The sequence below is a fragment of the Numenius arquata genome, chromosome 25 (assembly GCF_964106895.1).
Source record: "Numenius arquata chromosome 25, bNumArq3.hap1.1, whole genome shotgun sequence".
Lineage (NCBI taxonomy): Eukaryota > Metazoa > Chordata > Aves > Charadriiformes > Scolopacidae > Numenius > Numenius arquata.
This window is the reverse complement of record NC_133600.1, coordinates 6,023,589-6,047,016: the sequence shown is the minus strand read 5'-3', so window position 1 is coordinate 6,047,016 and position 23,428 is coordinate 6,023,589. Positions and strand designations below refer to the sequence as shown.

At 66.9% G+C, this 23,428-nt stretch overlaps 2 protein-coding genes across 2 annotated transcripts; both read left to right on the top strand.

Moving 5' to 3' along the window:
* Positions 1-1,007: 1,007 nt before the first annotated feature.
* On the top strand, positions 1,008-12,126 carry PALM (paralemmin). Its single transcript, XM_074164041.1, has 9 exons — positions 1,008-1,111; positions 5,112-5,160; positions 6,349-6,429; positions 6,522-6,652; positions 8,235-8,358; positions 8,774-8,795; positions 9,089-9,151; positions 10,096-10,227; positions 11,567-12,126. The coding sequence occupies exons 1-9, from the start codon at positions 1,008-1,010 to the stop codon at positions 12,124-12,126; spliced, it is 1,266 nt and encodes a 421-aa protein (XP_074020142.1).
* Positions 12,127-18,564: 6,438 nt separating this feature from the next.
* Positions 18,565-22,803, top strand: MISP (mitotic spindle positioning). The gene is made up of 4 exons (XM_074163807.1): positions 18,565-20,590; positions 21,332-21,543; positions 21,836-21,874; positions 22,133-22,803. Exons 1-4 carry the CDS (start codon positions 18,565-18,567, stop codon positions 22,217-22,219), a joined length of 2,364 nt encoding a protein of 787 aa, XP_074019908.1. The 3' UTR covers positions 22,220-22,803.
* Positions 22,804-23,428: the final 625 nt, after the last annotated feature.

Genomic DNA, 23,428 nt, shown 5'->3' with positions numbered 1-23,428 from the left:
CATCTCCCCCCCCCATCCCCGTCTCCTCCCAGGGCGGGCAGCGATGGATGGGGCTGCGCAGGCAGCGTGGGGAGGGCACGGAGAGGGAGGGAGCGGGACCGAGGGCTGGGGCGACGTGGCTGGCTGTGGGGTGGAGGCAGCCAGTGCCGTGGGGCAGGGCAGGAGCAGCCCCCATGTCACCCGGACCTGAGCAGGCTGGTGGGACCTGGCACTCGGCTTCCGGGCCGTCCTTGCCTGAGCCACTGATTTATTTGCCTTTGCGATCGATGAGTGCCGGCCCCCCAGGCTGCTGCGGCCCCCTCCCCTCCGCGCCCGCCGCCAACGAGGGCGTTCGATAGCGGCCCCGCTGCTAATGGCTCCGTGACAGAGGCTTTGCAGACTCCCCACGGCAGCGTCTCTCCGGGCCTGGCCAATGGGCCCGGCTCTTGGCACGGGAAAGGTGGTGTAAATCAGTGTCGGTCCCACGATTGCCGCCCGTGCTGCCGTTTACACGGGCTCTTGGCCCCACACCAGGGCTGGTTTCCCCACGGTTGTGGCTGGTCGGTGTCGGGGTCCAGGCGGTGGGACCCCCACGCAGGGCTCTCTCCCTGCCCTCCCCCTGGTGTGGAGCTGAGCGGGTGGAAAGGGAGCAGAGGTCAGGGGAGCGGAGGAGCTGCTTGAAACGGCTCTTCGCACATTTGGATGAGCTAATGGGAAAAAAACAGAGGAAGGCAAATAAACATTATTGTTTCATGTCAGGCGGGGAGGAGACAAAAGGTCACAGGCTTCCCTTGTGATGGTAGGAAACGGCAGCATCAGCAGGGCTGGAAAGGGCTGGAGAGCCAAGGGGGAGCGCGGGTGCGAGCACGGGGTGCGTGTGCGCTCACACGTGTGCGGGGGGCCGGCCGGGAGTCCGGGGGCTGCTGCCTTGGCAGTGGGAGTTCCCGGGGCATCGTCCCCTGGTGCCGCCAGCCTCCCTGGTCCCGTCGGCCTCGTCCCCCGCACCACGGCCCGTGGCTCTCCCTGCCATGTGGTGCAGGCGGGAACGGCTCCAGGAGCTGCCCTGGGACACGCGCGACGTGAACTCCGGGTGGAAAACCAGCAGCCTGTTATCGGGAGCTCGTGAGACCCGGTGAAATGAGGGGGGAGGCAGGGCTCGCTGCGGGTTTCTGAGGGGCTCGGGGGCCCTGGGGTCGCCTTTCTGCCCCTCCCCGGCACCCAGGATGGACCCGGAGCTCGCGCTGTTGTGGCCGAACCCCCCCAGGGAGGCCCCGGTGCCGCTGCGGCCTCGGGAGGGTGCGGGGGGGGGGATGCCGGGCCCGCGGCACGGCGCTCCCAGCCCCGGGGGGGCCCCTCGGTCCCCCCGCCCGCGCCGAGCATCCCCCCTCCCGGCGGCTCGCCCCGTTGCCATGGCGCCGTTTCCATGGTGCCGTTGCCAGGGAACCGCCTCCCGGCTCGGCAGAGCCATCAGTCACCGGGGCCGGGGGCTGCGGGGCCCCACCGGCACCGGCCCGGCCCGGCCCGGGGGGGGGCGGGGAGCACGGACCGGCCGCTCTGGTCCATGCTCCAGCCTGGGGAGGGCAGGGGCCTCCTCCACCCCGGGGCTCTGCTTTCCTACCCCCGGCAACGGGGTCCTGTCGTGCTGACCCCCAGGGACAGGGTGCGGGGGAGCCCAGGGGCTGGTGGGGGGCATGGGACCCCTTGACCTGTCCTTCTACCTCACTGCCCTGAGTGGGCAGGGACCTGGGGGCACCAGGGTTGTCCCCACCCTGTCCCCCTCTTACCAGGGTCTGGCAGGGATGGATGAGCCCCCTCAGGGCAGTAGCTCGGGTCACAGCAGGGCTGGGGTGCGCAGGGTGCTGGGGGGGCATCCAGCCTGTTTTGTGTCTCTCCCTGGGCCAGGAAGATTCCTGGCGTTCAACCCGGGAATGTGGAATCTGTAGCAAATAATGGAAAATAAAGAGGATGGAGGAGGGAGGAAAAGCAGAGCAGAACGTTTCAGGAATGCTGGAAAAGTCTGGATCCATTGAATGGGGCAAGATCCAGGAGAGAAACAGACCCTGGTTCAAAGCCCTCTGAGCTTGGGGTGCCGGGAGCTGGACTCGGGGGGACCCCTGGCCCCAGAGCAGGAAGGTGCCCAGCCTGGCCCCACAGTCGCTTGGGCAGCCCTTGCTTCGGGGCAGAGCGCGGCGGGGGGGCGGCCGGTTCCTCCCTTCAACTTTTGCACACAATCTGTCTCCGCAGAGAGCCGTCCCAGCTGCCCCGAATCCCGGGGGCCTCCTCACTGGTTTGGAGCCGGTTTGCTGCTCCCAGCACCCGCTCCCCGCTCTGCGTCCCCACAGCCCCCACACCCGCCTGGGGGATTCCCACCAGATCCATCACCGTCCTTGTCACAGGGTTGTGCCACTGGAAGAGAATGATACTTTGGGTCTGTCTGTCCTGAGAAAGTTTGTTTCCCTGTGTCGGGGGGTGAGGTGAGACCCCGGGCATGGGGCTGGGGAGGGGCAGACCCCGCTTGCAGCCCTGACGGGTCGACAGAGGAGGTTTCCCTTGAGAAACCCTGTGTCCCGGCCCCTCTCCCTGCCAGGGAACAGTGTGGGGTTTGCAGGGTGCAGCTGGTGTTTGGGACAGGCGTGGAGGGAGTGGGGTTGTCCCCTCGTCCCCTCCATTGTTGCTGTGCCAAGCGGCAGCAGAGCAAGCAGGGACGGCAAGGGGACTGGCAGATACTCCTGCTCTCTTTGGGTTTGGTAATTAAATTCCCGTCCAAAGCACGGCGTCGGGCCACGGGCTGCCAGGCATCACCCAGGGGAGGCTGCGAGCGGCGGGTGTGCGCCTGCGCTCGCAAAGCAGTCACAGCGTCGCGGCAAACAGCACAAAAATAACCGCTACAAAAGCGACACCTTCCCCGGTTTGTTTTTCTGGCCTGGATTTCAGGCGCTGCCAGGATCCCGGGGTGCGGGGTGAGGGGAGGACGGGCGGCTCGGAGCAGCTTTCGGTTAATCGCCGGCTTCCAGGCGGCGGCGGGGGGTCCTTTCGCCCCGGCAGACCCCATGTGGTTTGGTGCAAAGCCCAGCTCTCGCACAGCTGGTGGGCTTGTGCGAGGGCACACGCATGTGCAAGGGCACATGTGCTGGCACATGTGGCCCGCTCCCAGCCCGGGGAGGTACTGTGGGGGGTGCAGCAGCCTGCACCCACCCTGTGTGTAAAACCGTCTTTGGAAAAAGCCCTTAATGGGAGCGTGGAAGAGATCTCCCGCCCCCGCCGCCCCCAGCCCCGGGCCATCTGCAGAGCCCAGCCTGCACCCCCGGAGAGCAGACGATGCGGCGGTGGGGGGAGAGGGATGGGGAGGAACTGGGGTGCCTGCAGCATGTGGGGGCCGGGCAGCACCTCAGAGCCCACATTGTCTTCCAAAATGGGCACCCTGAGCTGGGCTGGGGGCACGGGGCTGCCCTCCCTGGGCCTCGGCTCCCATCGTGGTCAGTGCCACAAGAAGCCGGGGATGGCTTCACCCTGTGCCAGCGGCTCAGTGGCCCCCGAGCCACTGGTCCCCCCAAGCTGGTGGGTGCCCCCAAGCACTCAGCTGCGGTGAGACCGGGCTGGGACCCGGCTCCTCGCACTCGCTCCCTGCTAATGGCTTTTCCCGCTGTGCTGAGGACACAGCGCTGTCGCCCCTCCCTGTCCCCCCCGTCCCCCCAGCCTGAGCTGGGACTGCCAGTACCCTGGCCACTCCGCTCCCTCCCTCCGTCCCGCTGGGAAGCCTCCTGCTTTAATGGCACTTTGCAAAGCCCTGGGGCTCGGCCGGGTGTGTGGGGACAGAGCCGGGGGGGAGGCAGGGGCGCCCCGCCGCCCCCCCTGCATCAGCCATCGCTGCTCCGTGTGCTCGGCCAGGGCAGGAGCTCCCGGGAGCTGGGAGAATGGATGTGCAATTAACCACCGGGATAAATTAGGCCTGAGAGCTCTCCCCTCTGCCACCCCGGCATCCGCCGGACCCCGCTGTGGGCAGGGGTGTGCAGACCCCCCCTCCTGGCTCCGCAGGCAGCCCCGAGTGCGAGGGAGCAGCTGGAGTGTGGGCTCGGCCGCGGGGACCGGAGCCCGGACCGGTGTCTCCTCCAGAGTGGCCCCCGGCACAGCTGCCCCCACCCGCAGGCTCTGCTGTCCCTTGCTCTGGGAAATAAGTGGCAATGATCCATCGCCTGATGGTACCTCCGCGCCGCCCACCCTAATTACTGTCACAGCTAAGCACTTCGTTAGCATCATCTGGCGAGCAGCCAGCCCGCTCCCTGCGGCGCCGGAGCATCCCCTGGCCCCAGGCAGCCGCTCTTGGCCCCGCTCTGCGGCTCCCGCTGCCGAACCTGCACCTGATGCTGTGCGGCGCGGGGGCTCTCACTGGGCCCCCCGGGGCTGCATGGCTGGTTGGGCTGGTCTTAGGGCACTTGGGATGCAGGAAGGGGGGCACGTCGCTGTGAGGGGTCAGGGCACCCTCTTCATGCAGCACCCCGGGACCTGCTGCACCCCAGAGAGCCGCACCAGGGCCAGTGAGCTGGCTGCCGCTGGCAGTGTCCCTGGGCATGGCTGTGGCACTTGGCAATGCCGAGGCGGGTGCCAGGCTCGGAAGCAGGAGCCCCAGCTGGAGAGGAGCCTGTTGCGATGTGTGTGTCTGTGTGTGTGCATGTGTCTGTGCACGTGTATGTGTCTGTGCGCGCAGCCCAGAAAGGTCACTGTCGGGAAAGGTGTCAGCAGCCAAGAAATGGGCTTGGAATGGAAAGTGTGAGCCAGGTTGAACCACAGGGGCGGCCAGAGCCGTCCCGCTCCAGCCTCTCCGTGGTCACCGTTTCCATCTGCGCCGCGGGAGGAGCGGGTCTGGCTGCACCGGGTCACCCCGAGGTGCCTCTCCCAGGGGATTTGGGCAGGGGGACAAGGGGCACCCGGAGGAGCTGTGTGGGCAAGGAGCTCTTGGCTCTGGGGTGGCGAGGGGAAGGGGGGAAAGCGGCCAGCGGAAGGGAAGATTCCGCCTTTGTCCGTGCTCTGTGTCCGGTTCGCTGGTGGCACAATGTCCCCATTCACCCACTGCCCCCACCGCTCCTCCACGGGGGCGGCCGCGCTCTTCACTGCTGCTCTCCGCTCTCTTGCAGGGTCGTGGAGGCCAGCACCCTTCAGCAGGAGAGGCTGCAGGCCATCGCGGTGAGTCCCCTGTGCCTGGCGAGTGACTGGCAAGCACGCCGGACCTTCACCCGGTGTCCCCACACCGTCGTCAGCAACACGTGGGGCAGACGCAAGCGGGAAGGAGGGTGCGGGCACAGGGGCTGTGCCAGCGCCAGGGCTGTGCAGCCACTTTCCCAGCCCCTGCCTCCAGCCTGGAAAGCTGCTCCGGGGCTGTTGGCTGGGGCAGGAGCCAGAGAGCCCCCCCTGGGTGCGCACCCCAGGCAGGGGGTCTCGAGCAGCCAAATCATGACCCCTGCAAGCCTGTGCCAGGGCGTCTCCTGCCCTGCGGCGACTCTTCCCAGGGATGCACCACAGCCGGGACACAGGATCTGGCCAGGCTTGGCTGCTTTGCCAAAGCAGGGGCAGAGCGAGCAACGGGTAGCTGGGAGGTTTAATTAATGAGGCAGTGCCTTGATGAGCCCCAAGTGAGAGTGAAATGAGTGATGAGTCCCCCCTTGTCCTCTCCCAGGGAAGGGCTGGGGATCTTGCAGGATCCATCCCTGCCCTGCCACAATTACCTGCACTGGTAATTATGGGCACTGGTGATTGCTTTTAAACCCCGCCGCTGCCCCGTGGCCGCTCCCCTGCCCGCTGTGGCTGCCAGCTCCCCTGGCCCGTCCTGCTATCGGCCCATCTCCACTGCACAAAGGGCAAATTGTTCTGGGCCAGAGGAGAAGGAAAGTGGGAGCTGCTTCCCGGGCTGGGACCGACTCCGCTGAAACGGTCTGGACTGGTCCCAGGGCGTGTGGTGAGGGGGGGCCGGGCTGGTTCCCCCCGTGCTGGCAGCTCGCTCAGCAGGGCCGGGCCGGGGGAAGGTGACACTTTGAGATGGCGAACAGGCTCCAGGCTCTGCCCCGATTTCTGTGCACCCTCCGTGCCTCAGTTTCCCCCTGTGAGGATGATGCAGGGCTGGGGAGCTCCCGGTGGGCTCTCCCCAAGGCCAGTCTTGCAGCCCTGTGCACGGCTCGTGTTCCCGTGTGAGACCCCACAGCAGCCCCTCACCCCCCGCTCCCTGCTCCTCCCCGCTCGGGGGATGCTGCCCGGGCTGGGATGGAGGTGTCCCCACCCCAGCGGTGCCCAGCACTGACCCCCTCCCCATGCAGACCCCCTCCCCATGCAGACCCCCTCCCCACGCCAACCCCAGCTCTGCCGCTCTCATCCCTCCAGGAGAAGCGGAAACGTCAGGCGGAGATCGAGAACAAAAGGCGGCAGCTCGAGGACGACAGGCGGCAGCTGCAGCATCTCAAGGTGGGGATCCCCCGTGACCTCCACACCGGGGACATGCCGGGGACCCCCTGGCTGCGGGGGAGGCCGGACCATCACTCCTCTTTGCTCCCCAGTCCAAGGCTCTGCGGGAGAGATGGCTGCTGGAAGGAGCCCCCACCTCAGCCTCCGAGGAGGACGAGGCCATGAAGAAGCAGATGCAGGAGGATGAGGTGAAGACCAAGGAGCTGGAGGAAACCATCCAGAGGTAACAGGGACAGCGTGGGGCCAGCGTGTCAGGGTGTGCTCTGAGGGTGTCTGAGTCCCTCCAGAGCCTCACCCCCCGACCTTCTCGGGCAGATGGGAGGCTGAGATGCAGCTCGGTCCCACGTGCGGGGCACAAGGCACTGGGCGCAAGAGACACGAGGCACAAGGCACACCACCATGCCACAGCGCTCGCTTGGGTTCAGCTGTGGCCCCGCTCGGAGGAGAGCATCCTCTCTGGAGCTTGGAGCTGCCGGGAGAGGTGGTGGCTCCGTGGTGCTGCCGGGGCTCAGCCGCTCTCACCGGGGACCCTCCGGCTGGGCTCTTGCCAGCATTTGTCCAGGGGCTGCGGCCAGTCCCAGAGCACATCCAGCCCCATGGCCCCTCTGAGCACAGACGCCCCCAAACATGCTCCTGCCTGGGGCTGTGGGACCCACAAGCCTTGTAGGGTGTCAGTGGGAGCCATGGGGCTGGGGGCCAGGGCTGGGCTGGGGTCGCCAGAGGGGCTGCTGGGTTCCCAGCACCCACCATCACAGGGGCAGGGGAATGGGGGGCTGGTTCCCTGTGGCCCTCCATCCCCACTGTGGTGGCTCAGCCCCTGGGGAAAGGGCAGGGTGGGAGGCTGGGGGGGGAGAAAGCTCAGCCCCTGCCCAGCCCCCTCGTCCCTGGGCTGCTGAAGGCGGGGGGGGCCAGGAGCCCCAGCACGGAGGTGTCCGGGCAGCCTGGCCGCCCTGCAAGAATGCAATCAGTCACGGCTGTGCCGTTAATTACCGAGCATCGGTGCAGAGAGGGGTCAGGCACGAAGGGGCCTTTGTGTCCGTCTAATGGCGCGGTGCATTCCTCCGCCGGCGCCTCGCGGCGGGACGGGAGTTAAGGCGGGGGCTCTGCCGGGGGGTGCCGACCAAGGGGCCCTAATTTACATGGACATGAATCCGTGGGGATTCCGTGACCTCCTGCCATGTCCCAGGGCGGGGGGCCCCGCTGCTGGCACAGCTCTTGGCCGGGCTCGGTGGCTGGGAACGGGCTGTTGTCCTCCTGGGAAGCTCAAAGAGGCTTCGGGGGACACGTGCAGGAGCAGAACAGTGATGGAGGGATGTTGCTCTGTCCCACCAAGCGAGGGCACTGGCAAGCGCGTGAGGGGCTCGGTTGTCACGGCATGGGGACAGTGAGAGCTGGGGGGTCCCCCCATGGGGTTGGTCCCCCTGCTCAGTGCCTGTGGGGGGGTTTCTTCCATCTGCTTGGGCCGAGCCCGTCGGCTGAGTGGCCGTGGAGCTGTGATGATGGTCCTGAGCATCGCTCGCCCCACGGAGCTGGGTGGAAGCACGTGACTGACAGGCACCCGGGCAAGGGCAGCACCCACTGGTGCAGCCCCTGGGTCTGTTCCAGCAAAGACACGCTTTTCCCCCGCAAAGAGATGGTGGTGGCTGTGCTGGAGGTCCGTCTGTCTGTCTGTGTCGCACGAGCCCTGGGGCTGGTTCCTGCCGCCTCTCTCCCCTGTGCCATGTCGCTGGCCCATGTTGGCAGGTCGGCTGCAGCTGCCTGCACCAGGGCTGCCTGTGGCCTCTGAGCCCCAGCTCTCCCCACAGGCTGGAGAAGGAGCTGGAGACACTGGAGAATGGCAGCTCAGCAGCTTCCACCAAGGAGAACCTGGCAGAGGTGGTGGCGCCGGCCAAGGAGGAGAAGGCAGAGTCCGTCCCCAACGCGCAGAAGGTGGGCATGGCTGCGGGCAGGGCTGCCGGGGAGGTGAGGGGGTCCCTGGGGGGGGGTCAGCACTTACTCAGCCCCCACCAGACCGGGGCTGGTTCTTGCTGCTGGGGTGACGGCACGGTGATGGGCAGGTTGTGCTGGTGGAGGGGCCGGGTGTGGGGAGACGCTGCCGACTGGCTGCAGGGGGACACCGGGGCACTGGTGCAGCTGTGGTGGGCTCCGGTCCCAGCCATGAGGGGTAGATGACATGTGTCCCTGCTCCCCTCGGAGCCCCTGCCCCCCTCAGAGCCCCTGCCCTGCTGATCCTCTGCCAGCAGGGCCAGGCTGGGGGTCCCTTGTCCCAGGAGGGGCTGGGTGTGTGGGTGGTGGGAGCACGGCATCTCCCGACACCTCCTGACCTCTCTCTTCTGTTTTGCAGAGTCCCCTGGGCACGGTCAAGGGTAGGTGATCCCCGTCTCGTCTGCGGTTCCTGCTCTCGGGGGGGGCAGCACCCGCCACCCTGTTGTGTGGCCCTGGCACTGGGGCCAGATGGGTGGGGGGAGCCGGGGCAGCCCCATCCCTACGTCCCCTGTCCCTGTCCCCTCTTGGGCAGCAGTGCCCTGTGATGGGGGAGCCTGTCCCAGGCACCAGCCGTGGGGGGTACATGCTGCCCTCCCCGGGCCTGTCCCGCGGGCGCGCAGGCCACCGGGCGATGGCTTTGGCTCAGGCGGTTGCCTCTGCTCTTCATCTCCAGCCGAGAAGAAGGTCTCCAGCAGTCCCATGAAGGCGGTGGAAGGCACTGACATGATGAAGGCAGGTGGGTGCCCGCTTCCCCGGGAGGAGCGCTCCTCCCACGCCTCCCCCCGGCTCGCTGCCCCCCCCGCAGCCCCGCCACCGCTGCTCCCCACCGCTCGATGGCTTTCCAAGCCCAAGGCAGAGCACGTCGTTTATTTGCAATCAAAGGGTTTGTTTTGGCTTCTGCCCCGCAGCTGGTTTGGGGGCCCCTCCTCGCCCCCCATTCCACGTCTCTGCTCCGGTTTCATCCTTCGCCTCCCGCTCTGTTTGAGGAGAAGTGGTGCGTCGGCTGCTGGCGTGGCTGATGCTGGGCCAGTGCTGGTGGCCCCGTGGCTGCCGGCGTGGAGCTTGTGGGGTGCTGAGAGCAGGCAGGGGCGTGCAGGGCCGAGCTGCCCATGCTGGGGCAGATCCGCTGCTGGAGAGGTTTGGGGGGATGGCTCAGACCGGGCTGTGGCACTGGTGCTGGGCAGAGCCTGTCTTGGGGTCCTCGGAGCAAAGTGTCACTGGATGGAGGGGACCCCGGTGCCAGCAGGGACTGGCTGGGAGCAGGAGAGATGCCCAGGATTGCCTGTACCATGGGGGCAGAGGAGCTGCCCCAGTGCCAGCACCCTCAGCGAGGGATGCCACCTCCCACGAGCACGAGCCTGGCTCCCAGCCCAAGCCCCGCGGCCAGCGCCGCTCACCAGCCAGCCAGAGGGACGCGGCACCACTGGCCATGGACCCAGGGTGCAGAAGCCGTGGAGGTAAGGCGATGCCAGGATGGCCCCGTGGGTGCCGGGAGGAGGGCTGTGCCCGGGATGTCGCACCCACCGCTGCCATTCACCACTCCTCACTGCTGCCGCTGCCTCGCTAACGCCGCTGAGCACCGCACCGCTGCCGCCACACGCCTGCCCGCTGCCGGCCGCTGAGCAGGGGCTGGGGAGGGCCGGGGCCGCCGTAACGCCCGCTGTCCTCTTTGTGTCCCAGCCATGTACTCGGTGGAGATCACGGTGGAGAAGGACAGAGTGACAGGGGAGACCAAGGTCCTGTCCAGCACCACCCTGCTCCCCCAGAACCACTGTCTGCAGGGGGTCAAGGTGTACGAGGATGAGCTGAAAGGTACGGCCTGTCCTGCACCGCTCACAGGCACCAGGAGCACCGGGCAGGGACGAGGGAGCAGCCACCCGAGCATCCCAACAGCCACCAGAGCTAGGAAGGGCTGGGGCCACTCCTGGCCGTCCTGGCCAGCTCGCTGTGGGAGACTGCTGAGGGCAACCCCTCGCCAGCCCCAGTCCCGTGTCCCGGCCAGCCTGGCGTGGGACCCGTCCCAGCAACATGGTGTTGACGGTCCCCAGGGGCCAGCCCTTGTTTGCACGTGGCGACCCGGCGCTGCTGCGGAGCGGGGAAGAGGATCTGCTGCGTCCAGGAGTCGGGGCCAAGGGATGGCTGTGCTGGCACTGAGGACTGGCCACAGAGCCAGGGCACATTACTGGGGGCTGTGGCTACTGAGCAGATCCCTGGCTCCATGGACTGACCGCCTCGCCAAGGAAACCACACTGCAACGGCAGCCGGTCCCGTTCAACACCCTCCCCGTGGCCATGGCCATGCCGGCCTTCACCCCCAGCAGTCCCCCACTGCTCTGGGACCCCCAGCTCCAAGGACATGCTGAGGAGCCACCTCGGCAGTGATGAGCCCAGGGCAGCCATGCTTGGTCCTGGCCCTGCCTGGCCTGGTTGTGGTCCATCACTCCATCGACCGGCTGTCAAGGCTGCTGCGCTCATCATTGCATGATGCCCCAGGTCAAGTGGAAAATGCGATGAGCCCGAGGCCACTCTCGCCGTGACGCACGTCTGCTGCCCCCAGTGCCGCGAACGGCCGTGCCGAGTGCGCCGGCAGCGGAAGAGCCCCATCCCCTCCCGGGCATGGGGCCACGGGCAGCGGGATGTGGCAGGATGTGGTGGGACGTGGCGGGGCAGCCCCTGCTGAGCGCTCACTGGGGTCTCACAGGGGCAGCAGCCATTGGCCATGGAGCATCGTGTTGGCCCTGGCCGAGCTGGCCGACAGCCGGAAGCCATCCCGCCGCGGCGAGTGCGGCCAGCTGGGCAGGCTGTCGGCAACCTGGCAGTCGGCTGTGGCTCCATGGGGCTCGCCGGGTCTGAGGCTTCAGAGGTGCCAAGAACTGGGAATGGCTCCTCACATGGTGCTTTTGTTTCAGCCTCCCCGTCTGCTGTGTGGGGCAGGGGCTGGAGGGTCTGGCAGCAGCTCTGGCCAAGGTGGGGGGGGTCGGGGTGCTGCCGCGGGTCCCAGCCGCAGTGCCAGGCTGTTGGGGAGGGGAAGGGGCTGCACCCCGGCCACACAGGAGCCGACTCTGAGTGGGTCAGGCCAGCAGGAGCTTTGCCAGGTCGGTGTGTGCCCCCAACCTGAGCCCCCCTCACCCTCCCTCCTCTTGTCCCCGCAGTGGTGCACGCGGTGAGCGCCGAGGATGGGGCCCTGCAGAACGGTGCCCACCCCCTCAGCTCCTCCGAGGTTGACGAGCTGCTGCACAAGGCGGATGAGGCCACCACCCTGAGCGAAGCCCCAGCCAAGGCGGGTGAGGGGGCCAGCAGCGCCCCGGGCAGCCAGAAGCCTACGCCGCGGCGGGAGATCGTGGGGCTGCAAGCCAAGCCACGGGAAAGCACGGCCGTGATGCCGGCGGGTGAGGGGACGGAGCCGAGCCGCGAGCAACCCGTCACCATGATCTTCATGGGCTACCAGAACGTGGAGGATGAGGACGAGACCAAGAAGGTGCTGGGGCTGGAGGGCACCATCAAGGCCGAGCTGGTGGTGATCGAGGACGCCGAGAGCAAGCCGGAGCCGGCGCACAAGGACCACGCGCCGCCCAACGGCACCGCACTGGAGCCAACAGCCGCCCAGCCCACGGGCGAGGAGAAGCCGGGAGCCAACACCACGGACGCCAAGGAGGCCGAGCAGGAGATGGACGTGAAGAAGCAGCGCTGCAAGTGCTGCACGGTGATGTGAGCCCCACGCCGCTGGAGCAGGCAGCCCCCGCTGAGCCCCCTCCGCCCCGGCCCCTGCCAGCCCGGCCTGCTGACCCAGCACACCGGGCCCCCACCCCACCGGACACGGACCCTCGTTCTGCAGCACCGGGGATGCCCATCACAGCGCCTGCCAAGCCCCCGTGGGCAGCAGTGACCACGGCCCCACTCGCCCCCCTCTGCCCGCCCCATGCCGCACCCCACCAGTGCTGCCCGGGATATTTATTAGGGATCCCCTGTGCCCTCCCAATGCCGGAGCCATTCCCTCCTCACACCGGCCACTTCCCACCTGCTGTCAGAGGACGGAGCTGGCCGGGCTGGGGGATCGGAGGACGCCACCGTGTCCGTAGATGACTCCCAGGGAGCCGGTGGCCAGCGGGACCCGTGCTTGGACCAGCCTGTGGTGGGCACAGAGCCAGCCCCACGCCAACCCCTCTCTCAGCACCTCCATCACCCACTTCCCCTGTGGGGAACAGCCCTGGGTTGTCCCTCCCTGGGAGGGGAGCTGGGGGAACCCAGTCCCATGGGGACGAGGATGAGGCAGGAGCTCCTGTGCCAGCCCACAGCAGCCGGAGGATGACCCAGCACTGTGTCCCTCTCCTGCCTCCGCTGCCCGGCAGTGGCAGCTGCACAGAGCTGCTTTCTGGGGCCAGGGGCTGCGGCATCAGCTCCCCCAGGCGAGTGGGGCAGCCCAGTTCACCCCAAGCACCAGGACTGGGAGCTGCTGGGGATCTGGTGTCCCATGGAGGGTGTCCCCAGGATGCTGTGTCTGTGCCAGCAAGGTGAGCAGCCTTCCCCACTCCCCCCACCCCATGCCCCAGCCCTTCAGCGGGGATTTCACCACCAGCACCAGCGTTTCCTCCCCACTGAGACCCGCTGGGGCAGGCGGGGGGCCCACGGCGGCACCATGGGTGCTGAGCTCTGCCCAGACCCTGCAGCAGCCGACACATCTCACGGATGTTGGGCAAGTGGCTCCCGCTGAGCCCACCTCGGTGGGCCAGGGGCATGGTCCTGCCCTGCCTGGCATGGGGGCTGCCTCTGGGGGGGTCCCATCTCCTGCCAGCCCTGTCCCAAACCCCTGGGGTTGCTTTTGGTGCCCAGTGCCCCACGTCAGCCCCCCCTTGAGCCAGTGGTGGCTGTGCAGCCAGGCTGGCAGTGCTGGGTCCCCATGTTCTGGGGACACAGGAGCTTTGGGCAGTGGCCTGGCTACCAGCCAGTGCAGCACAGGGGTCCTGGACCCAGTGCGACTGGGTCCCTGCTGCTGAATGCGCCTGGGAGAGTCCCCAGGGACCCCCTGGGCCCCCGGCAAAGCGTGTGCGGAGCAGCCCTCACGCTGCCCAGCCCACCGGGACGTGGGTGACGGGGAAGCCAGGGATGGGGCTCAGCCCCCCAAGGCCTTCCCTGCCCCTCAGCCCCCTTGTGTGAGCAGTGATTCCCCCCTCCCTGACATGCCTGTTGTCCCCAGTTACCACCCAGGCTGCAGTTTTCCTCGCAAGTCTGCAGGGGTAGGGGAGGGGGCCGGGGGCTGCGGGGGGCTCATGGTGCTGCCCTCCTGTGCCGATCCTGGCCCTGAGCCCCGGCCCGGGCACCAAAAGCCTCTGGGAGAGGCAGAGCTGGGGAAGGGAATCTAGGCTGGCACCCTCGGGGGTGAGGGGTATTCTCTCCCACGGACAGGCATCCCTGGAGCCCCATCACCGCAAAGCGGGGGGCTGGATGCCGTGGGGCACCTGCCTCATCGATCCTGGGGGCTGGGTTAGGGCTAGGTCCCCAGTGGGGATGCACATCACCTCCTGCCACCCCCTTGCTGGGGGTCACCACCACTCACTCCATCACACCCCGGGTCCCACAACCTCCCCTGACCCCAAGCCGGGCCCCCCTCCCACCCTCGGCACCCCCTGCCCCTCTGTTGGCTTCGGACCCAGCGCCGGCCCCTGGCCCCATCCGGCCCCCGTGGCAGCAGGGAGCAGGATCGGGCCCCCACGGGGCTGGGGCTGCAGGGGCTGAGCAGCAGCAGGCGGAGGACCCCCTGCCCCGACCCCGCCGGCCCCCACTGCCCCCCGCCTGGCTCCGCTGAAGTGCACTTCCCGCGCTCCCGTGCTTTCCACTTGTGCCGAAGCCGTTTGAAGTCCCCCCCCCCCCGACCCCAGCCCTCCCCGTTGTTTGTAAGAACCCCCAACCAAGCAAATAAACTGTGTGAACAACCAGCCTGGCGCCTCCGCCCTCTGCATGGGGATGGGGAGGGGGCAGCACCCCAACATCTGGCACCCTGGCCGGCACCCCGGCACGGGCACTGGGCACGGACGGGTGGGAAGGGTCTGGGATGGGGATGGGGTTGATGGAGATGGGGATGCAGGCGATGCTGGGGATGAGGATGATGAATGGGGATGGGAATGCTGGGGATAAGGAATAAATGCAGAATAAATCCCTCTGTTTCCTCCCTCCTGTGGCCAGTGGCCAGCTGGGCAGGGGCACGGCGCTTTCACCCCCCTGCCTGTCTCCGGTGCTGCCCCAGAGGTGTCTGTCCCCAGATCAACAGTGACACGGGGCAGGGGAGATGCTCAGGTGCACCGTGCCACGGCAGGTCCTCTGTGCCACCCTGTGCCCAGGGCACAGGTAAGGGCAGCGTGGTTGGGATGCCATCCCTGCACCGCCGCGTTGCCGGCCCCAGGGGGATGGACATGTGGCCACACCGGAGGAGTGGGGAGGAAGAGGAGGGTGGGAACCAGGATGCTGGGAGGGAAGGGATGCAGGTGTGATGCTGGTGGGCAAGCCCAGATGAAGGGGATGTGGCAGCCCGGGTTCCTGCTTGTCCCAAGTGGCAGTGCCGGGGTCAGGCCCCCCCGGGTCCCATTGCCAGGTGGCCGTGGGTCTCTGCCCACCCCTGGGCTGATGGGGGTCCTGCTCCTGCCCGGGGCCGGGATGCCAGGGCTTGCTCCTGGGGTGGTGGGGGTGCGGCTCTTCCCGGTGCCAGCCCGGTGAGCCACGCACACACCCTGCCGAGGTGTGGTGCGCTCCCGGCTCCCGGCCATCGCCCGTGGACTTTGTCTCAACCCTGAGGTAAAACAGGCTCCACTCTCCCGCCCGGAAGCGCAGAGACACCTTGGCAGCCGTGACACAGCCACTGTCCCCAGGCCAACCAGTGCCAGAGCCGGCAGCCCCGAGAGCAGCTGGGGCACCAAGAGGCTGGGCAGGGGGTAAGTGGGACCCCGCAGCCGGGCAGAGTGGGACCCCGCAGATGGGGTCGGACCCCATCGCCGTGCTCGGGCCATCGCAGGCAGCAGCGGAGCCGGGAGGGGTTTTCCGTCAGGATTGGGCTCCAGAAGGGAGCAGAGCTGTTGTGGCGAGGCAGAGGGGACGAGGACAGGGACCCCCTGCCCCAGACGCAGAGACGGGCTGAGCATCCTGGCACAGCATCACCTGCTCGGCTGCGGTGCCCTGTGCCAGGAGGGAGGCCGGCTCCGGGCACTGGCAATGCCGGCATCCAGCAGCCACGGGCACTGAGGGCATCACGGCCATCGTGCCGCAGCCCTGCCCTCGGCTGGGGGGGTACAGGGTACCCGAGGTTTCCCGACCAGGCGCAGGGTCTTGTCCCCGCGGGGAGGGGGCTGCTCTCGTCCCCAGGGAAGGAGGGAGCTGCCCCCTGCAAGGGGCTGGTGGGGAGCGGGGGGCCGGGGAGGGCAGCGCCGGGCGGGCCCCCCCGGCTGCCGGGTGGCAGTGCCAGCAGAGCCAGGGCTGCCATGGCAGCGAGGGCACCCACCCCGGCCCCGCCTGCGCAAACAGGGGGTTATCGGGGCTGGGAGAGGCCCCGCGGGCAAACAGGGGAGCGCAGGCTCCCGGCACTGCTGCTCCCGCGTGTCCATTGGGAACCTCCGTGTGGTCCCCAGCTGGCACCACTGCGTTCCCCAGGGCCGGGGACCCTGGCCTGGGCCACCCGGGGTGGGGGTCAGGGGGCTGAAGGACACTGGGGGCAGCCTGGCTGCGCCCCCCCGGGCTGCCTCCTTGCCCCAGCGCTGCGTGTCCCCCGGGAGCAGCTCAGGCTCTTCCCAGGGATGGCCAAGGCCACGTTTGTGTCCCTCCATGGGGACAAACGGGTTGGGGGGCAGGCTGTCCCGGGGTCAGGGGGGACCCAGACACTCTGGCTCTCTTCGGAGCCCCAGTTGTGTGCTGGGGGGGGGGGGGGGGGGGGGGGGCAGGAGTGTGGGTGCCTCACTGCGCTGGCACATGGGTGTGTTGGGGCACTGGCCCATGGGTGCCTCGGCACATCGGCGTGTTGGCACGTGCCGCGGGCAGGGGGGCCAAGGTCAGCCCCGCAGGCGTGGGAGCCAGCCCCGGCGAGGGTGACAGTGGCGCGGGGGGGGGTCAGGAATGGGCCATTGAACTGCGTCCAGCACTGAGCCCGGCATGGTTCTTGGAATTCCCCATGGGCTCGGGCTGAGCTTATCAGGGCCCTGCAGACCCGCCGGCCCCGCGGCCCCTCCTGCCCCCCCCCCCGCCACCCACCCCAGCCGCTCCTGGGCAGACACGGCTCAGCTGGGTGCCCTGTGCAGCCTCCCTGGGGCATGGGGACCCCCGCCCCGACAACTCCCCCCCAACAGTAAGTGCGGCACATTCGGGGTGGGGGTGAGGGAAGCACCGGGGTGCTCAGGGCAGCCATTTCCCACCCCCCAAATTGGTCCCTGCACGGGGTCTGGACACAGCGAGGGGTGCATGTTCCGGCTCTGTCTGCGTCAGGCAGGCGGGGGGGGGGCCACGCTGGCACCCTCGTGCACCCTCGTGCACGTCTCGCACGTTGGCAGGTCTGAGAGCGCACAGGGCGGCTTGCACGGGGGAGGTGGGCACACTGCATGTCCCCAGCGCACTGCAGGACCCCCGGGGTGGGGGGACACTGGAAAACTCCCCAGATGTCTGTTCATGGTGTGGGGGCCCAGGCTGGCGGGTGCTGCAATGCCGCTTGTTCTGCCCAGCGTCTCCCCGTGGCACTTGGCTGGGCCAGGGGTGGCTCGGAACAGGGAGGACGAGCCCGGGCCCCCCATGTCCCCACACTCCTGCAGGGCCGGGCAACCGGGGCCGAGCCGAGCCGGCTGGATGGGTTTGGGTGCTGCTCTGGGAGGGGCTGTGCATGGCGGGGAGCAGCCGGGAGCCCCGATAACAGCCCTGCCAGCTTCTCCCTCCCTGCTCCCCTCCTGCGCCAGCCACCAGCGCTCCCCGGGGAGGGGTCCCCTCCCCAGAGGGGCCTCTGTCCTTCCAAACAGGGCGAGAGGTGGGCAGAGAGTCCTCACCATCCAGGTCTCTGGGGGCTGTAAAGTGTGATGGTGAATGACAGGTAGAAACGTGAAGAGGTTATGGGGGTTGAGCTGGGCAGAGCACCCCGGGAACGGCAGATCCATCAGCCCCCAGCCCCATTCGCACCGCAGGCAGCGAGGGGCTGGGCAGCAGCACCCTGGGGCAGGGGCATCGCCCTGGGGCCAGCCCCAGCTGCCCCTGATGACACCCAGGTGCTCTTGCCCCAGGAAAGGCTTAAATGGCTCCTCGGGGGTAGGGCAGCCCCCTTTGCCCCCTGGGAGAAGCTGGGAGGTGAGCAGGGCTCTGTCCTCAGTGTCCCTGTGGGGAAAGAGGCACCTCTAGGGCACAGTGCATCATCCCAGGGAGCAGGGGGGTGCTCCGGCCGCAGGGACCTGCTGTCGCCTGCTCCAGGGTGGCCTCAGCCCTTGCCAGAATGGCAGCGCCCAGAGCCTGCCCCTGTGTCCCCGTCACCTTGCTCCCGGGAGGCTGCCAGCACTCAGGGGGTGGTGCTGGCACTGACATCCCCCAGACCGGCAGCAGTGACAGCAGGGCTGCGGAAACACCTGGGCAAACAGAGAGAGAGGATGTGTCACTTGCCCATGGGCACACCCGGCTTGCCCGGTGTACATGTGTCCCACGGGCACAGGGGACGGGGATGGCATTGGCAGCGCGGCGAGAGCTGCCACCACCGGTGCCACCCGCCCTGCCCCGCACCCGCTGTCCCGGCCCCATGAGCGCAGGAGGATCGGCACCAAGGTCGGGGCAGTTCACTCCCGCTTTGCGTGACGCGGGGATTAAAGTCCCCTCCTTTTTATGATCCATGAAACCATTTTTATGGTCCCCGCTGTTTCAATGGCTCCTTCCCGCAAACGCGCCAGGAGAAATTCCGGGCAGAGGCGGACCCGGTGCCACCAAAGCCTCTCCCTGTCCCGGGCTGATGCTCTGGGGATGGGGAGCTGCATGTCCCAACCTCTGCTGCTGCTCCTAACAGCCGCTCTCCCTCCTGCTTGCAGGGCCCGCCAGGTCCTGCCCTTCCTCCTCCGCTGAGTCGGGAGCCCGAGGGCCACCTCGAAGCTGAGCGGCGTCCCCAGCCCAGGGCAAGGTTGGCAGAGGGGTGGACACTGACTCTTCCGGGAAGATGGACAGAGTCACCAGGCACCTGGTCTTCCAGCTCCCACAGACCTCGCACAGGCACGACCGCAGCGATGTCCCCCACGTCCCCATGGCGGAGCGGAGGGCTGACAGTGACGACGACGTGTTTGGCTCCGCTCAATGGAGCAGCTGGAGGGTGGAAAATGGCTATGGCTGGAAAGTGAGGTCAAAGTCTCCCTCGTATTTCCTGGATGGTGGAAAAGATGTCTGGACCCCGTCCCCGGACAGGGAGTCCAAGCTGGAGGTGGTGAGGTCGGGAAGCTTGTACGACCTCAGGGCTTACAGGGGGGAGAGGAAGCCCTCGAAGCTTTATGATGAGGATGAGCAGGAACAGTACAGGGTCCCTCCACCGAACATCTCACCCGAGAAAGCCAGGGAGCTCGAGGACGAGAGGAGGGAGGTCATCCGGAGCCAGGTGATGAGGAAGAGCTCCACCATGGCTGAGCGGTGGAGCTCCATGGACGAGCTGAGCTCCATAAACACCAGCTTGGGCAGCCAGGGTGACAGCAGGCACATGGGCAGCTTCGCCATTTCCTTTGACAAGTCGTCTTTGGGGAGGGCAGCGACGCCTGTTGACCCTGAAAATATTGACACGGAGCAGATCAACTTCTCTGCTGCTCGGCAGCAGTTCCTGATGCTGGAAAAGTCCAATCCAGGCTCTTTTGTCAGCCCAGGGCAACAGGCCATGTCTCCAAAGCCAGAGTCAATGACAAAAGTCTCCAGGCAAGAGTGGTCCAGTCCTGAGATGGCCACAAGAGGTTACGGTAATGCGGGAGCATCCAGCCAGAGCAGGACGGACAAGACCGTTTATCAGGTTTGTAGTGTGTCCTACAAGACGCCTGTGAAGGAGGAGGTTTATGCTCCCAGAAGGGCTGATACCGAAAGGTCACATCCCACCAGGAAAATGTCCGGCTTGACTAAGGCATCTTCCAGAGAAGACCTCGACTCTGGCTTGGGCGAGATGTATAACGAGGGCAATGCAGGCTACACCAGCGATGGGAGCACGTACAACGAGGTCTTCAACAGCCTTGTGGATCTGAGGGAAGGCAGCAATGGCCTGGACAAGGAGACGAAGATCAGCAACGAGACGCCCATTGAGCGGGAGATCCGCATGGCCATGGAGAGGGAGGAGAACCTCTGGAAGGAGAGGGGTATCCCGCGGCTGACGTCCAGCAGTGAGCTGGTGGAGATCCAGACCAAGCCTCTCCTCTCCATGCACACCTCCCCCGGCCCAGGCAGGAAAGGGAAGGACAGAGGCCGCGCTTCCCTTTACGTCCAGAGGGAAATTGAGCAGGAAACCAAGCGCGAGGAAGATCTGAAGAAGCAAGGGAGGCTGCTGGGGACGTATGACAGGGGGACACAGCAGGAGCTGGATGAGCGCAGGAGGGTGTTCGAGCAGGAGGAAGCCCCCCCGAAGAAGCCCACCCCCACGAGGAATGCAGATGAGCAGAGGATCTGGATTCATGAGTTTGTGGTGGAGCAGCCCCCAAGCCACAGCCCCCACCCCGCAGAAGACACCAGGGGTGGGAGAAGCCTTCCCAGCTCCTCACTGAGCACCACGCACTCCCAGGGGTCCCAGCCCCGCTTCGCCGCCAGCGAGAAGAGCCGGGACCAGCCCCTGGTGTCCCAGCACGTTTCCGCCAGCGCTAGCAAATGGGGGAGCAAGGATTCCTGGGGAGGAAGGCTTCCCGGCTCCACCCCGAGCCCTCACGGCACCACTGTCCTGCCCAGAGAGTACTTCTCCTTCTCCTTCTGGAAGCCCAAGGTCTCCTTCGTGGACGAGATGGGGACGCAGAGCCCGCTGAGAAGGGAGGACGGACGGGAGGAACAGTACAAGCTGAGGACCTGGAAGCCCCAGACATCGGCGATGATCGAGGAGGAGATCCGGAGTGATCTGCAGCGGGAAGAGGAGCTGCAGGAGCAGCGGCGGCGGCGGCAGCTCATAGACGGCTACTCCGTGGTCAGCAGCGACCGCTTTCCCCAGGAGGACTCTCGCTCGCGGCACAGCTCTGGTAAGGGTGAGCTGGGACGGGGCACAGGGACATCTCTCCTGCCCTCCAGATTGTCAGCAGGAACCATCAGAGGGGCAGGAGTGTCACCAAGGGGTACCCGTCCCACGGGACCTTCCCCCAGGCACAGGAGGCCCTTGCGGCCAGTGTCTGCAGCCAGAGGTGACCTGGGCGAGGGCAAGAGTGGCCACAGCAGGGACCAAGGGGACAGAGTCAGGGAACAAAAAGCATTAAGTCCCAGCCTGGGAGAGCCTGGCTGAAGGTGAGGGGACCAAGTTCCTCCCTGCGAGGATTTGTGGAGGTGCCTGTAAGGACCCCTGTGTGTTGGTAGCAAGTTGCCCGTGGACAGGTATTCTGTGGTTGTCAAGCTGAAGTGCTTGATGTGAAGTCCCTGGAGGCAGCTGGGCCAGCCCAGCCTGCCGGGGGGAGCAGATGTAGGGACCTGATGATGGTGATGAGGGATGGGCTCCACAGCTTTTGATTTGGGTTTTGATGACGTTGTGTCATAGCACTGCAGAAAGCAGCGCTGGAAGGGCCCAGAAGTGCCCAGCTCACGCGTTTCCCCTCCCCTGCTCCTGACACCCCCCAGCTGGCACCCAGACAGAGGGTCCCAGCAGTGACCAAACCCACTGGACCTGCCGAGAGGCCGGTCTGAGGCAGGAGTCGTGCTCTTCTGAGGGTACCCTGGCCCCCGGGGGTGGTCCTGGTGTCCCTCACCCCCCAACGGCTCTTTCTCTCTTGAAGCTGCCTCAGGTGCCAGCGGCAGCTACTCGGTGTCCGAGTCTCCCGTCCCTTCTCCTGCCTCGCACCAGGTGGGGGTCCTGGGGCTGATGTCGTCCTTCACCCCCCTGAGAGTGGTCAGTCCCTCCCAGGGCAGCACCGAGACCCTCGGCCCCGACTCGGCTCGTTCCAGCCCCTTCGAGGAGCGGAGGAGGAGGGTGAAGGAGGATGGAAAGGTGGGTGCCCCTGCCCTGCCTGCACTGGCAGCACATGCTCGGGGGGGGGGGCTGCAGCCCAGGAGAGGGCGGCGTGGCTGCGGGGCTGAAGGCGGCCGTGCCCGGCTCCCACCCGGAGCTGGAGGTCCAGCCGTTCAGCTTGGGGGGAGACCTGGCGGGGGTGGCACCATCTCACCTCGCCGCTCCCCTGCCCGGCAGCCTGACCCCCCCCCCCGTGCCCCCTGTCCGGCTGCCGCTGGGTATTTCCCTACGAGGTTGCTGTTTTCTGATCCTTCTCTCCCCATTTTCACAGTACGCCGGCATCGAGCCCGTTGACAAGATCAACACGGAGGTAAAGTCCTTCACGCGCCCGAGGGCTCTGCGGGCGCTGCCCTTGCTCCTGGGTGGGAGGGACAGGGGGGTCTCGGCTCTCACAGGGTCACGGGCACTGCGTGGGTGGGCATCGCCGTGGGCAGGACACGTGGTGGCTGCTGTCGGGGGGGTTTAACCCGAAGAGGGGGCTTCTGGTGGGAGGGGAAGTCGTGCAGAAAGGATTGGTTATAAAACTAAGTTATTTATAAAAAGACACTGTGCCTCCTGGTTCCTGCAGGTTGTGGAGAGCACTCGGGTGGTCCGTCACAAGAGCGCCATGGCCCAGCGCTGGGAGGCCGGGCAGTACGTCAGGGACGATGACTGAGGGAGCCCTCGGGGCCACCGGGCTCCCCTGCTGACTTGCCCCGTTCGGGGTCAACTGACACACGATGGAAATACCTGATCAGTTCAGCGCCTGGTTATCGGAATCAGAGACTCGCACACTGCAAATCGCATCCGTTGTTAACGCACCAGCCGATCCCTCCAATGCTGCCCCGTGCTCATCCCCTCCCCCGCCCCTTTCAGCTGAGGTAATACTTTTTTTGTTGTTGGTTTTTTTCTTGAGGGGGGAAAATCAGATCACTTTCTTTTAATCACTCCCGCAAGGAACCAGCTAGAGGAAATCATACGGTAATTTAACTTCTTTCTCATTGGAAGCTGTGTCTCTGGCTTACCAAAAAAAAAGCTATTTTATTTCTAAGTGGTTTTAGGTTTTTAGGTCCCACACCGTCAGGCCCCGCGCAGGGGGGGTACCGGGGCCTTTGGATCGACACCAGCATCAAACTGGGAAATCAACGTTTCTGCTTAACTCATGTGATCTGCGGAGATGCAGTAACATAATATACACGTATATGTATAAATGCTGTTTATTTTGCTAATTTATTAAAGAGTCCTCGCTCTCCCTCGTTCTTCCTGGCCTTTTGTCTCTGCCTCCTGCGATGGTTTTGCACCAGCGGTTGGGGACAGGGGACCGGGGGCTTCTGCTGGGCGCAGCCGCGGGGGGACGCGGCTCCGGGAGGGCGGGGGGGGGGGGGGCTCCCCACGGCTGCCGGGACCGTGCCCCCCCCCGCAGGGCAGCCGGACCGGCCCCGCTGTCCCCGCTGTCGCTAGGTGGCTCCCGGCGAGCGCGGCGCGGGCAGCCCCGGCGGGGGGGGGGGGGCCCGATCCCGGCCGGTGGCCGAGGCGCTGCCCCCGCTCCCCGCGGCGCTGGAGGGGCCGGGGTTGGGGGGGGGGGGGGGTGTGGGGTGTCAGCAGCCGCCTGCACAAAGCGGAACAGAAACGGGCTCGGCAGCGGCCCCCGGGCGTTCCCTCCCGGAGAGGCCCGTCCGGCGCTGCCCGGGGCTCGCCCCATCGCCGGCCACTGGCCCCGCGGCTGGACGAGCCCCGTTCCCCACGGGGGGAGCTGGGCGGCAGCAGCCCCCCTCCCTGCTCCGCCGAGCCCCGGCCCCGCCTCCACCCAGCGGCCCTGCGCTGTGTCCCGGTCCCCGCCTCATTAATTATCTGTTCTGGGGATGCCAAGGTGTGTGACCCTGAC